At 33.1% G+C, this 12914-nt stretch overlaps 1 protein-coding gene across 4 annotated transcripts in view; it reads right to left on the bottom strand.

The window, feature by feature from the left end:
• Nucleotides 1–12914, bottom strand: part of CCSER1 (coiled-coil serine rich protein 1) — a 1426296-nt gene that overhangs the window by 627048 nt on the left and 786334 nt on the right. Inside the window, exon 10 of one of the 4 annotated variants that reach the window (XM_017958867.3) lies at nucleotides 9559–10680. The exons of the other annotated variants lie outside the window; for them this stretch is intronic. Coding sequence (XP_017814356.2) covers nucleotides 10621–10680 — 60 coding nt within the window. The 3' untranslated portion in view covers nucleotides 9559–10620. Of the gene's footprint in view, nucleotides 1–9558; nucleotides 10681–12914 lie in introns of those variants that run through there. 4 annotated transcript variants of the gene reach the window in all.

The following is a 12914-nucleotide window of genomic DNA, read 5'->3' as shown; positions in this document are numbered from 1 at the left end:
TAGACTCTATTCATCTGTGGTTGGTCAGTACATGGTGTTATACAATTTTATAGCCTAAGGACCCAACACACTGTAAGTTTTTAATAAACATTTCTTGAATAAATAGTTAAACAAAAAATCATGTGAATTCATGTGAATCATGAATTCCTAGAAAAGTCTGGTTGAGAAATAAAATTATACCAAACTTAATAGTCTGAATATTTTACCTAATTCTACTTTTATAAAGCATAAGAATTCATATAAATATGCAATTTTATGATGCATATAAGTGCTTAAAATTTCAGAATCTACAAAATTCAGAAAATTAATTATTGCCAAACAGTGAGAATTGATATCTTCTCATAATTTGTGTATTCATTTAAAAATTCTATTGACAAGATTTTAAATTGTGACAATAAAACATGGCCTCGTACTTCTCATATTTATAAATCTTTGTTTTCACCCTATGTGTTATATAGAAAAAGAATAAATGAAAAAAATTGAGAACAAGAAAATATGTATCTCTAAAACTCTGATCAATGTTCTCTTCCAGCTTAAATATTTTCTAAATCCTGAAAATGAATTGGAAAATACTGTCTGAAAAGTGATGACACTAATTTTATATATATATTTATTTATATTTACATTTATATTTGGATTATAGTTAAAGTAAAACAGTAGGTTTTGGGTAATGCTAACCACCATCTTGATATAATGAATATTTACCTAACTATTCTTGTACAATGAACATCATTTGAATCAATTACTTCAGTAGGAATTTGCAAATTAATTACAAACTAGAAAAAAATAGTACCAAGGATTTCACTTTACACTCAACACTGAAAAAAAGGCAGAAAGATGCAGCTTACTTTGTTTATGAACTAAAATTACAGTAGACAATTTTCTAATTAAGTACAAATGTCAATTGGGTAATGTGGGAATTAAAGGTGGTCATATTTTTATATCTTAAAGGATGAAAATACAACACATGATTTAGGAGATGCTATGGGAAGGTTTACCATTAAATTAGCAGGGAGAAAAAATTACATGATATCTATTTTTTCAGTTGATGCAAATTATTTCTGGATCAAGCAAAGCATATTGTTTGGGAACAGGAAAGTCATTTTTATTCACACATTTAAGATATTATAGTTGTCACTTACAGTCTCTAGAGATACTTGCAAAGGCAAAAATGTGCTTCATGATAGGTTGTAAAGAGATAAATGACTAAAAAGTGTTGTTGAAATAACACTGTCACCATGAATTAATTCTGACAAGTATAATAATACTTAGATTATATATCATCAAGTATGACTATTTTAATAGTTAAAATAAGCTGGAATAGGACTGTGGTAACATCAACAAATTCTAGACAATTCAGCAGATAATGCATTGATTGCAAGTAGAAATATTTTTTAAAATGTTGAAATATTTGAAAACCTAGTTGAGCTGCTGAAACATAGCTGGAGAATATGGTGTAAATAATGTTTATGTCATATATTAAAAATTGAGATATCTTTATGTACATATGATATATTAAGAAGAAATATTCAATTACAGGTTAAAAAATTTAATTACATTTTCTGAAAAATGTGATGGAACCCAAGATATTTCATGTCAGTTACGTAGCGTATTTACCAAATGATACTTTCCATATTTTCACTAAGACCAGATTAATCCATGGAAAAGCAGATAAACTAGTAGGCACTGGTGCTGTTTGCTGGTTACTCCGTTTTCCCACTTGTAGTCATATGTTGTTTTGCTCCTCCTTGCTCCCTGGAGTGAGTTAACTGTGATCATGTGACTTTCTATGTTTTGATCAATGAAATATGAGTAGAAGTATTATATGTCACTTCTGGGTGGAAACTTAAGACCTGTTGTACAATCTAAGACATTCTCTCTTTCCCGCTGAGGCTGCAACATAACAGAGGATTGTTCCACCAGCCTGAGTCTTAGAGTGAGGGAGCATAGAGAAGCGTTGCCTACTGAACAGCAATAGGTATACAGCATAAGCAAGAAATCGATACTTGATGTTATGAGTCACTTCTAATATTTGGGAATTGTTGTTTCTCCAGCGCCATCTAGCTTACTCTGATATGGATATAGTTCATTCTGTGCTATGGGTGAGGTTTGGACTACACTATAGTGGTGTTAAAATCTGAAATCAAGACTGCTTATATTTACATTCCAGTTATGTTACCCCTTGTTTGATACGAACAGCCTTAAGAATTTCATGTCACATTTCTAGGTCATAATTTACTCCTCCATAATTTTCTTTTTTCCTTTTTTTTTTTTTTTTTTTTCTGAGATAGAGTGTTGCATCCAGGCTGGAGTGCAGTGGCGTGATCTAGACTCACTGTAACCTCTGGCTCCCAGGTTCAATAGATTCTCCTGTGTCAGCCTCCAGAATAATTGGTATTAGAGGGGCCTGGCACCACGCCTGGCTAATTTTCATATTTTTACTAGAGACAGGTTTTCACCATGTTGGCCAGGCTGGTCTCGAGCTCCTAATCTCGAGCGATCCACCAGCCTTGGCCTCCCAAAGTGCTGGGATTACAGGCATGAGCCACCGCGCCTGGTCTCCTCTATAAATTAAGAATAACATTACAATCTCTCTTGAGTTTGCTATTGTTTTTAAGATTACATAAGTCAATATACATAATAAAGCAATTAGAACATTGTCACAGCAGCGCCTAATAAATATTAGTCATTATTCTCTTTGAGGAATTAAAATTAAAATATCTCGTATGGCATTATATCACTCGTTACAATTATTAGTATCACTCTTAATTGCAATTATAAAAATCAAAGGCAAAAAGTCATCTTATTAAAATTTTAGTTTATCTATTTTTTGAAAAGTGGCATACCAAGGTGATGTATATGTAATATTTCCCTATTGAGCAGAATACTTGATTGCTAATGATACTAGTCATGTAATTGTGAGCAAGTTACTTAACTCTTCTATATTTCAGTTTCCTTTCTTGTGAAAGGAAATGATATAGAGTAGCTACTTTATAGCTTTGGTAAGGATCGAAATATTTAAAATAAGTACAACTTTTAGAACAACCCCTGATATAGCGTTAAAAAAAAAAAAAAAGTGTTAGCCATTATTGAACGGTAGAGTGATTTAGAGAAGATGGAGTTCAATGATTCCTGGAGAAGTTACAAAATATATTGGGGTAGGGAGTGGCATATGGAACTTGGTTTTCTTTTCATACAAACAAGCTAAGCAAGAAGAAATAGCATTAGAGGTTCAGGCACTAAAGGTGTTGAGACTTGAGGGTAGAAATAACACAGTCTGTTTTTGGAAAAGCAGGAGAACAGAGAAATCAGGCTGCAAATATTGTATTCAGGTTTTCTTATGTGTTTTCTCTTATGGGAATTGTTATGTATTTCTGATACACACCAAGTAAAATAAAATGAAATATAAAACAATACAGATTTTATAACTCATTAAATAAAACAATATCTGAAATATTTTGAGAGAGGCAATTATAATCAGTAAAGTATGTAATGAAGTCTATAGTATAACTGAAAGAAAGACACATAATAAAGAAGGAACACAATCCATTCCAATTAGCTGAATGTGTTATTATTCTAGCAGGGGTAATTCTGCATAAATAGCAAATGAAAAATAATTTTAAAAAATACCTCTAATTTAAACTACGATATATAAACTATTGGCTCTTCTCTTTCTGTAGTATATTATGATCCACATCCAGAAAAAAAAAATGAATATTAGTTTTTTTCCTAGTTAAATCACTAAATTCTTTGTCCTTCAAAATCCCTGAGTTTGCTGAAAGTGAAAAATGAAGGGAAACATAAAGATAATCATCAAGAAAAACAATCTCTCCCATCTCTCACTTCAACTGTGTTTTAAAACATTCAAAACATGGAAGAGAAACCAAAATAACTGTGGTCTCGATCAAATAAATGTTTTCTATAAAGCATTTTGTTCACAATAATAGAGACACGAAAAAATCCAAGACACTAGATTTACCATTCACGCCAATGGCGTATATCATGCTCAGAGCGAATGGTGGAGATGGAGCAGTTGGGGAAGTAGGAGTTATAGCAACTGATTTGTCTTCATGAGAAAGAAAAGAGGTAACTTCTAATCTCTGTCAACAAAAAAATTAGCCCTGCAGGTCAATAGACTAATAGTATTTGGTAGAAGGAGGGTCCTTACATATGGAAATGTTAACAGCATGTCCCAGGTTAAGGACTTATTTCACTAAATGAACTTAGAATCTATGGATTTATGCACATGGCACCCTGGAAAATGTCTCAATGTTGGGATATAAAATATCCCATTCATGAATGAAACTCTCTCTGCTGTGTGAAGTAATTCCAAAAAACTTCTCCTAAAGATCTGAGCTATGACTGTGGATCCAAGAGTGGGTGATCGATGCAGAATGAAAGGCCTTGGAGAGCTGCCTTCCACACCCCAGACCTGTTCCTGCTTCATCTGAGTTCTTAAGTGCCATCACCTCTGAAATGAATAGTAAGCTTTGATATTGGGATAATACATCTGATTGGTATGAGTCTAATTTGACAATGTAGTTTTTTGTTTTAGCTCACCAGACATTGATTTTTTTTTCATTAATAACCAACAATAAATTTCCAATGGATACATAGCATTCTACTAGATATTTTTCACTTTTTTTTTTTTTTTTTTTTTTTGAGACGGAGTCTCCCCCTGGCACCCAGGCTGGAGTGCAGTGGCATCATCTCGGCTCACTGTAACCTCCACCTCCCGGGTTCAAGCAATTCTCTGCCTCAGCCTCCCGAGTAGCTGGGACTACAGGCTCAAGTCCCCATGCCCAGCTCATGTTCTGCATTTTAGTAGCGACGGGATTTCACCACTTTGCTCAGGCTGGTTGCAAACTCCTGAGCTCAGGCAATCCGCCCCCTCGGCCTCCCAAAGTGTTGGGATTACAGGCGTGAGTCACCACGCCTGCCCAATATTTTTCACTTTTTAAATCAATACAAATTGGTTACTTGTTTTCTAAAGTTTACCTTCTGATACAAAAGTAACAGGCTGGGGGCAGTGGCTCATGCCTGTAATCCCAACACTTTGGGAGACTAAGGCAGGCGGATGCTTTGAGGCCTGTAGTTTGAGACCAGCCTAGGCAACATAGTGAGACTCCATCTCCACATACACACACACAAATAAATTAATTAAAATAAAAATAAAAATTAGCCTGGCACAGTGGCTCATGTTTGCTGTCCCAGCTACTCGGGAAGCTGAGGCAGGAGGATCGCTTGAGCCCAGGAGGTTGAGGCTGCAGTGAGCCATGATCGCACCACTGCACTGCAGCCTGGGTGATAGAACAAGATCCGCCCCCCTCTTTCTGTCTCTGCCTCCTGTCTCTCTCTCTTTTAGAGTACATATTTATTAGTACATTGTGTAAAGTTTTCCTCATGTTGCATAGGCATTACTAAAATGGATCAGGTAGTTTTCAAGAGGTTAGTCATTACTTTTCAGGATCTTATTCTTAAAATCCATGTGGCTACAACCGAATGGCTGTCAGATGATCATTATCTCAAAATGGATAAATCACAAAATAACATTCTATAAAAATTGTACTAGAAATATAAATTGAACTCTAAATCTATATGAACACAATAACTTTTTAAGAAATATATGAACCGGCCGGGCGTGGTGGCTCAAGCCTGTAATCCCAGCACTTTGGGAGGCCAAGACGGGCGGATCACGAGGTCAGGAGATTGAGACCATCCTGACAATATGGTGAAACCCCGCCTCTACTAAAAATACAAAAATCCGAAGCCGGCGAGATGGCACTGTAGTCTCAGCTACCGAGGCTGATGGAGAATGTATGCGGAACCGGAGGCAGAGCTTGCAGTGAGCTGAGATCCGCCACTGCACTCCAGCCTGGGCGACAGAGCGAGACTCCGCCAAAAAAAAAAAAAAAAAAAAAAAGAAATATATGAACCATGAGGTAAACAAAATTAAAATCTGTGTAGCATATTTCTTGCCAAAGTTACTTGTTCTTTCAAGCTTACTGTTATATTTAGTGAAAATGTACACAGAAATTTCTTCTGAGGTCGGAAATCTTGCCAGTCTCATTACGAAGAAAGTTTTCTGAAAAGCCTGAGCATGAAGGCATGACATTCATTCACTCTCCCCAACCATTACATTCAAAATTTATTAGCACATATACCTTCCAGGCTGTTCATCAAAGTTTCAGTTACTGGCTATTCTTCCTCACAGGGGTGAGAGAATACTTCCTTTACTATATATGTATATGAAATATATACATTCATATATATGAATATATTTCATACATATGAAAATAATTTAAAATTTATATTATATTTATTTTATATATCACATATTTAATTATATATCATATAATATATGTTATATATAATAATTATATATCATATAATATATGTTATGTATAATAATTATATATCATAAATATATATCATATATATTTAATTATATATATATATAATTTTTTAAGGAAAGTTAAAAAATCTAAACTATATCTTAGAGGGAAGAAGCAATCTTTTTACCCTTACTGCAATAATTGCTTTTCTCCATCAGGATCAAATTGGTCTTCACCTGCCATTTTTCTTTCTGGGAGTCAGGAAACTTGTCCTTCTGCACAAAGAATACTTATGCTACCTATATATTTTCTCCTCCATATCAAGTTTCTTTCTTTTTTTTCTTTTTAGACAGTTTTTAAATGAGGAAACCCTCCTTTCCTATATAAGTGTGTGTGTGCCCATATATAACGTGACCACAATTTTACAAATTAAGGAGGCAAACAGCTTTCAGATAGTAAGAAAGTAGCCAGAAAATATTTTATCATTTGAGACTCTTGTTCATCAATTTCTTGTATGTGTATCCCTACACAAAAATCAAAGAGGAAAACAGAAAAAAAAAAAAAAAAAAAAAAGGTTTCACACCAGAGAGGCAAGAGAGAACCAATGCATAGATTCAAAAAGTACGATTTGGTGTAAAAGATAAAATAACATGCTTATGTATTTCTTCCTCCCCCCATTTTATAGCCTATCATATTCTTCTCCATTATGCAAATTCAGATATCCAACAGATGTCATTTAGAAGACAGGATATTTCCCAGCTGGGAATTGTGGCTCACACCTGTAATCCCAGCACTTTGGGAGGCCAAGGTGGGTGGATCGCTTGAGCTCACAAGTTTAAGACCAGCCTAGGCAACGTGGTGAAACCCCATCTCCACAAAAAAAATACAAAAAAATGAGCCGGGTATGATGGTGTGTGCCTCTAGTCCCAGCTACTTGGGAGGCTGAGGTCAGAGGATGGCTTGAGCCCGAGAGGCAGAGGTTGCAGGGTCAAGATCGCACCACTTGCACTGCAGCCTGGGAGACAGAGCCAGATCTTGTCTCAAAAAAAAAAAAAAAAAATTCTAACAACTCTTAATGCTTATTAACACCAAGAAAGAATAGTTTTTCTTTTTCTTTCCCCCAAAGGGGAATATACACATCAATCTATTTATTGACATGTAGACTTGTTTCAAGTAAATATAGCAAATGAAATTGACGTGTTTGAAAATAAGTTAGTGTTATTGTTTCCTTTTCAAAGTGCCAGCATACAATACTGGTGATTACCTAAAAAATCACCAAGTAAGATAGAGATTTGTTTTAGAGAGAGTAATTACATATGAAAAACTTAAAATAGTATATAACTGTATTTGGAGAGTACTATAAGGAGAAGTAAGCTCAAAATACAACATGAAAAGCATCTCCTTGTTAAATTTGGACATTTCTGCTTCTAGTTACAAGTTAGATATGAAAAAGAAAGTGCATTTTGTTTTATAATGAAATAAATATTTAAAACAATATTAAATTTAGGTAACTAAGGAAAACTAAGGAAGTTTTTATGTGTGTCACAATAAAATCATGTGTCACAATAAAATCATATGGATATCATATAGTAACGTATGCACATAATAACATATTACTTTAGGTTCTTCATTAAAAAATCATTTAAAACATAGCTATATGTAATAAACTTAACAGATAATGATAAGTGCCTACATTCTAAAACTTGGTAAGTCAAATTAAATTGTCAGAATGATTTAAAACATAAATATGTTCATAGTCATTGAAGTACCTAGCTAAAGGGTCCGTGGCTTTCCTTCCATGCATTTCTCCATATTTGTATAAATAATTCTCACTCTTATATTTCCCTTAACTCATACATTTCACACCTTACGCATAGTAGGTAGCATTCACAAAGTAAATGTTTACCATTGCAATTATCCCTAGTTCATAAGGAGTACTTCAAAATTCAAGCTTAATAATATAATATATACATAATACACAATTATATATTTGCATATGTAATCAATGCATACATTGTATTTAATTCTGCAATTCTACAACCCACCAGCATTTTGGAATCAGGAAAACAAAACAAAACCCTGACTTTTGATGTGGAGCACATGAGAACAATCTATGTCTTTGTCTTTTGTTAGAAAAGTTATATGAATTTGAGAAAGTTACTTGACTTCTTCAAATTTGAGTTCCTTTCTTTATTTGAAAGATGATGACAAGTTTGCTCAATCTTATATTTTGAATTAATGATTGTGAGAACATTTTGGACAAACATGCTGGCATAATAGTAGAAAATAATGTTCCTTTGATCAATAAATACTGATGTCTCTTGTCCCTCCTTTGGGAAATAATTATCAACCATAATTTTGTTACACGTTGGAACATAGCACAAAAATTGCAACAGTTCTCACGCATTTTTCTAAAAACGAAAACAACATCCCCAAAAATCCCTATTTAAATTTCACTTTTAATGTAATCAAATAAATATTTATACAAAACACTTTAAGAGTCTAATGGACAAATTATGTAATGAACACTGTGAGAAAGTCTGAAAATATTTCCCCTTGAAAATAAAATTATTGATGTTTAAACATGTTTACTGATGTATATTTAGAATTGATTCAGTTACAAGGAAAGAATAAAATGAAAAAGGAGGGGAAGGAAGGAAGGAAGGAAGGAAGGAAGGAAGGAAGGAAGGAAGGGAGGGAGGGAGGGAGGGAGGGAGGGTGGGAAGGGGAGGGAGGGAAGGAAGGAGGGAGGGAGGAAAGAAAAATAGTGTTTTGCTGGCATTAAAAATAAATTATAAAATTGTACCGTTTGAAACAGGTGACCTTTTCTTTTCTGTAGTTAAAGCTTCAGCTAAATTGCTTTTGAGGAAAAAATGTACCTTTCTTTATTGACTTACTTTACTTGCTAATACAAATTATTTTGTCTTGGTAGCCTGGTCAAAAGATCTTCAATTGAATTCTTGCTTCTTCAAGATAATACGGTATTGACCATTCATGTAGATAAAAATCTTTACCAGGGGAGTGCTTTAATTTAAGGGAATGGAGTTTTACATTATCTGCATTTAAAGGTTTCAAATATAAAATAAGACAACAAAAAGAAAGAGATAAGAATAGGATAAAAGAAGGAACTCCAGAAAACTGTTAGAAAAACAAACAAATGTTTTTGTATTTTAGATCACAGAGGGTGTTTTAAGAGGCAAAACAAACAAGGGCAAATACACTATTTTGTGTAAATAAATATATTTATAGTTTTTATTTTAATACCATGTTTTAAACCCAGCATTTATGATTCATAATATTATGTTACATAATGATTGAAATAATTTAATTAATTTTATAACATATTTATAAAGGTTACCATCATTAACCATGATTGTCTGTTTGCACGACACGGAGAACTCTCAGTAAAACCTGCTTTCTTCTTCTTGGCTCTATGACTTTTCTATTGCCCTGAACCCTGACCACAACATTGAGCCATTCTTTTGGGCTGTCTATCTCTGTCACCTATCCTTGCAGTAAACTGCAACATTCAGGAGTCCCTTGTAGCCACCTGGTCACTTGATAATTAAAGTGACCTGTTACACAAAGGCAACAGACAGAGACACACAGAAATAAGGAAACAATGTCATGTCTAGGCCACAGATACCCTTTTCGGATACATTCAGGAGACTCCCTTTAATATGAGGTTATCTTCCAATAAATCATCTTCAACTATTTAGTAATCTAAACAGGTGTTACATTTTCTGTAGTTAGAATAAGACTCTTTATTATTTATTCTAATTAAAGACATATTGCTTTCATCTTTTGATCTTGATGCGAGGGAAAACAGATTGTAGATCATTTTGTTCTTCAGTAGGAAATGTCCTACTAAGATGGAAGACACTAAAGGCATTGTTTTCAAACTTATCTAATTTACATAGAATATGTGATGAAATTAAATTAAGACTATAACCAGGGAGACCAATGACATGGATGAGAAGAGTGAACAAAAAATACTTACTGCCAAGTGGAATATTACATTTTAGAATATTTGCATATAGAAATAATTTTTAAACAAAATCTATTTTTGATTTAAAAATATAATGAGAATAAAGCAGAAATATGTTTAGTTGAATCTTCATCAATATTTTATATGATTTTTGCAAATGCAAAAATTGTGAATTGAACTGAAAATACTTCTATATTACATACTAAAAATATGAAATGATGAAAACATTGTTTTTACTCAATATTTTACATGTCATAGATTAGTGATGCATTTCTTATTGTCAAATAATGATTTAACCTAAGTTGAAATAAGTACTGGTTTAAATAAACCTTCAGTGCATGTAGGATTCCACAGGGCCTTGAAAAGAAGAAAACAAAAAGAAATGAATGAAATCAATAAGATAAAATGAAATTTTACTTAATATGAATATTTAAAATGTTCACAGACTTTTAGCAAACACAGACCAACATAAAACGGTTTTATTTATGATTTTTCTCAATCAAAAATTGCTCTTAACATTTATAACAAATATATTAGTAATGCATATAGGCTCCCAACTTCCAATTAAATATGCTCTATTACCAAACATGAGATTAAAGAGGAAAGATTATTTAGCAAATATTTTCATTTCCTTGGTTTTATAATTAGAGTACAAAAACAAGTTTTAATAAACTGTTTTTCTTTATGTATTCCTCCATCTTAAAGAAAACTGCAAGAAAATGAAATAATTAAGCACTATGTAAGTCTCATGTGGCTGTCCTGGTATTTTTGTAACCCGTAGTCACCATCCAAAGTACTAAACACAAAGCTTCAACAGAATTTTGTTAATCTGCAACAATTATTACCTTATTATTATATTTTAATCTCTAAACTTTATCGCAATTTTAAGTAATACGAAATATAAGACATTTCAAAATATTTCACCCTTTTTACAAAAGGAGACTTCATTTTGTGCTGGTACTATATATGAAAAGAAGTATAAATTGCAAGAAGCATAGAATGTGATATCTGCTCCTAGGAGTGTAAAAATTTAGTTAGAGTGATATAAATGAATATAGGAAAGGATGAGCCATACTACAGAGATGGTAAGTTATAATAAATACGACATATACATGCTAATATAGGAAACTGGCAACATTATATAGGACTGGTAACTGTAAAATGAAGGTAGGTTAAATAGAACTGATAACTGCTGAAGGAGTTCTACAGAAAGAGAAATCATTCCTTGTCTGCATTATCCAATCAAGGATATGAAATTGGAGGTTGGCTTAAAATAGAGATATATTGTGGGGCAGAGGTATTCCCGATGAAATGGTTAAAAATAAACCAAAAATGAAACAAAATCTAAAAACTTAGAAAATGATTAACGGTTTATAATGAATCAGTGTTGATGGAATAAAAAGTTTTAGTTTGAAAACAGTAGGTGTTCAAACTGCATAAATAGGGAAGGGTACAATTTTAGCAGCCATGGATGCTGGTTTGGGGAGTGTGGATTCTATCCTACATGCCTTATTAAGCCATTCAGAGAGAGAGAGAGAGAGAGAGTGTGTGTGTGTGTGTGTGTGTGTGTGTGTTTCAAATTAGAAATACAACACAACGTAAGCTGTGTGTTTGCATTTATTTTTTATTTTTGGAAAATGTATCTGTGGTGTTACGTAGAGTAGAATGCATAGAGAGTAAATGTAACATGACAAGACCAAAAGCAATATGAGGAAATCCTGAAGCACTCAGCAGGATTGAGAGTTGAATGTTTTTGGCAGTATGATTTTCCCTGTCACCATGCTTGTCCTGGTTCTGTGAACAGTGACCCATCACTCGAGTTCCAGCTCAAATGCAACATTGGCAGAACCATCTTCCCTGATGGCTCTTTTCTAGACAGTAGCTCCTTCCCTTCACTTAGTTTCTCTTAATCTCATCTTTCTGTTTATCTCCTTTATGCCCTTAACACAGTGTGAAATTCTCTTGTTTACTTCTTTGGTTTTTAGTTTACTGCCTGTCTTCATTGACTAGAATATGAGATTTATGAAGACAAAAAACTTGTCTGTTTGTGTCTGCTTGGTGTTCACTGCTACAATCTCAGCGTCTGGAATATCTCTTTCTCTCTTTTGTTCTTTTATGTAACTGTTTGTAAATGATGGGGTAATACAAGGAACATCAGGATTATAAATGTGTGTTACACACAGATGCAAATATGGTATTGCCAGCCATTTTCTTAAAAAAAAGTCCACAAAATCTTTAAGACTAAGGATTAAACATTAAGAAGATGCCTGATATTCAGTATTTATTACACAAATACTAGTTGAGTGAATGTGAAAGACAGAGAGAATATATTTTTATATGTTATTTTATACATTTTAGAAATCTGGAATTCTGTTCCATTTTAATGGAACAGAATTTTAATAAGATTTCCATTTTAGAAATCTAAATTCTGTGTAATTTAAGGCTCCTAACATTCATATACTTAATGAAAATCTAACCCAGATCCACTTTTTAATTTTAAAATAGTAAAATGAAGAGGAAAATACCATAATAGCCTGAATATGTTCAGAGACACACATGTAATGAAAATACATGATACTAACATTTCTCTT

The sequence above is a fragment of the Papio anubis genome, chromosome 3 (assembly GCF_008728515.1).
Source record: "Papio anubis isolate 15944 chromosome 3, Panubis1.0, whole genome shotgun sequence".
Lineage (NCBI taxonomy): Eukaryota > Metazoa > Chordata > Mammalia > Primates > Cercopithecidae > Papio > Papio anubis.
The sequence above is the reverse complement of the archived record's forward strand: the minus strand, read 5'-3'. Positions and strand labels throughout refer to the sequence as shown.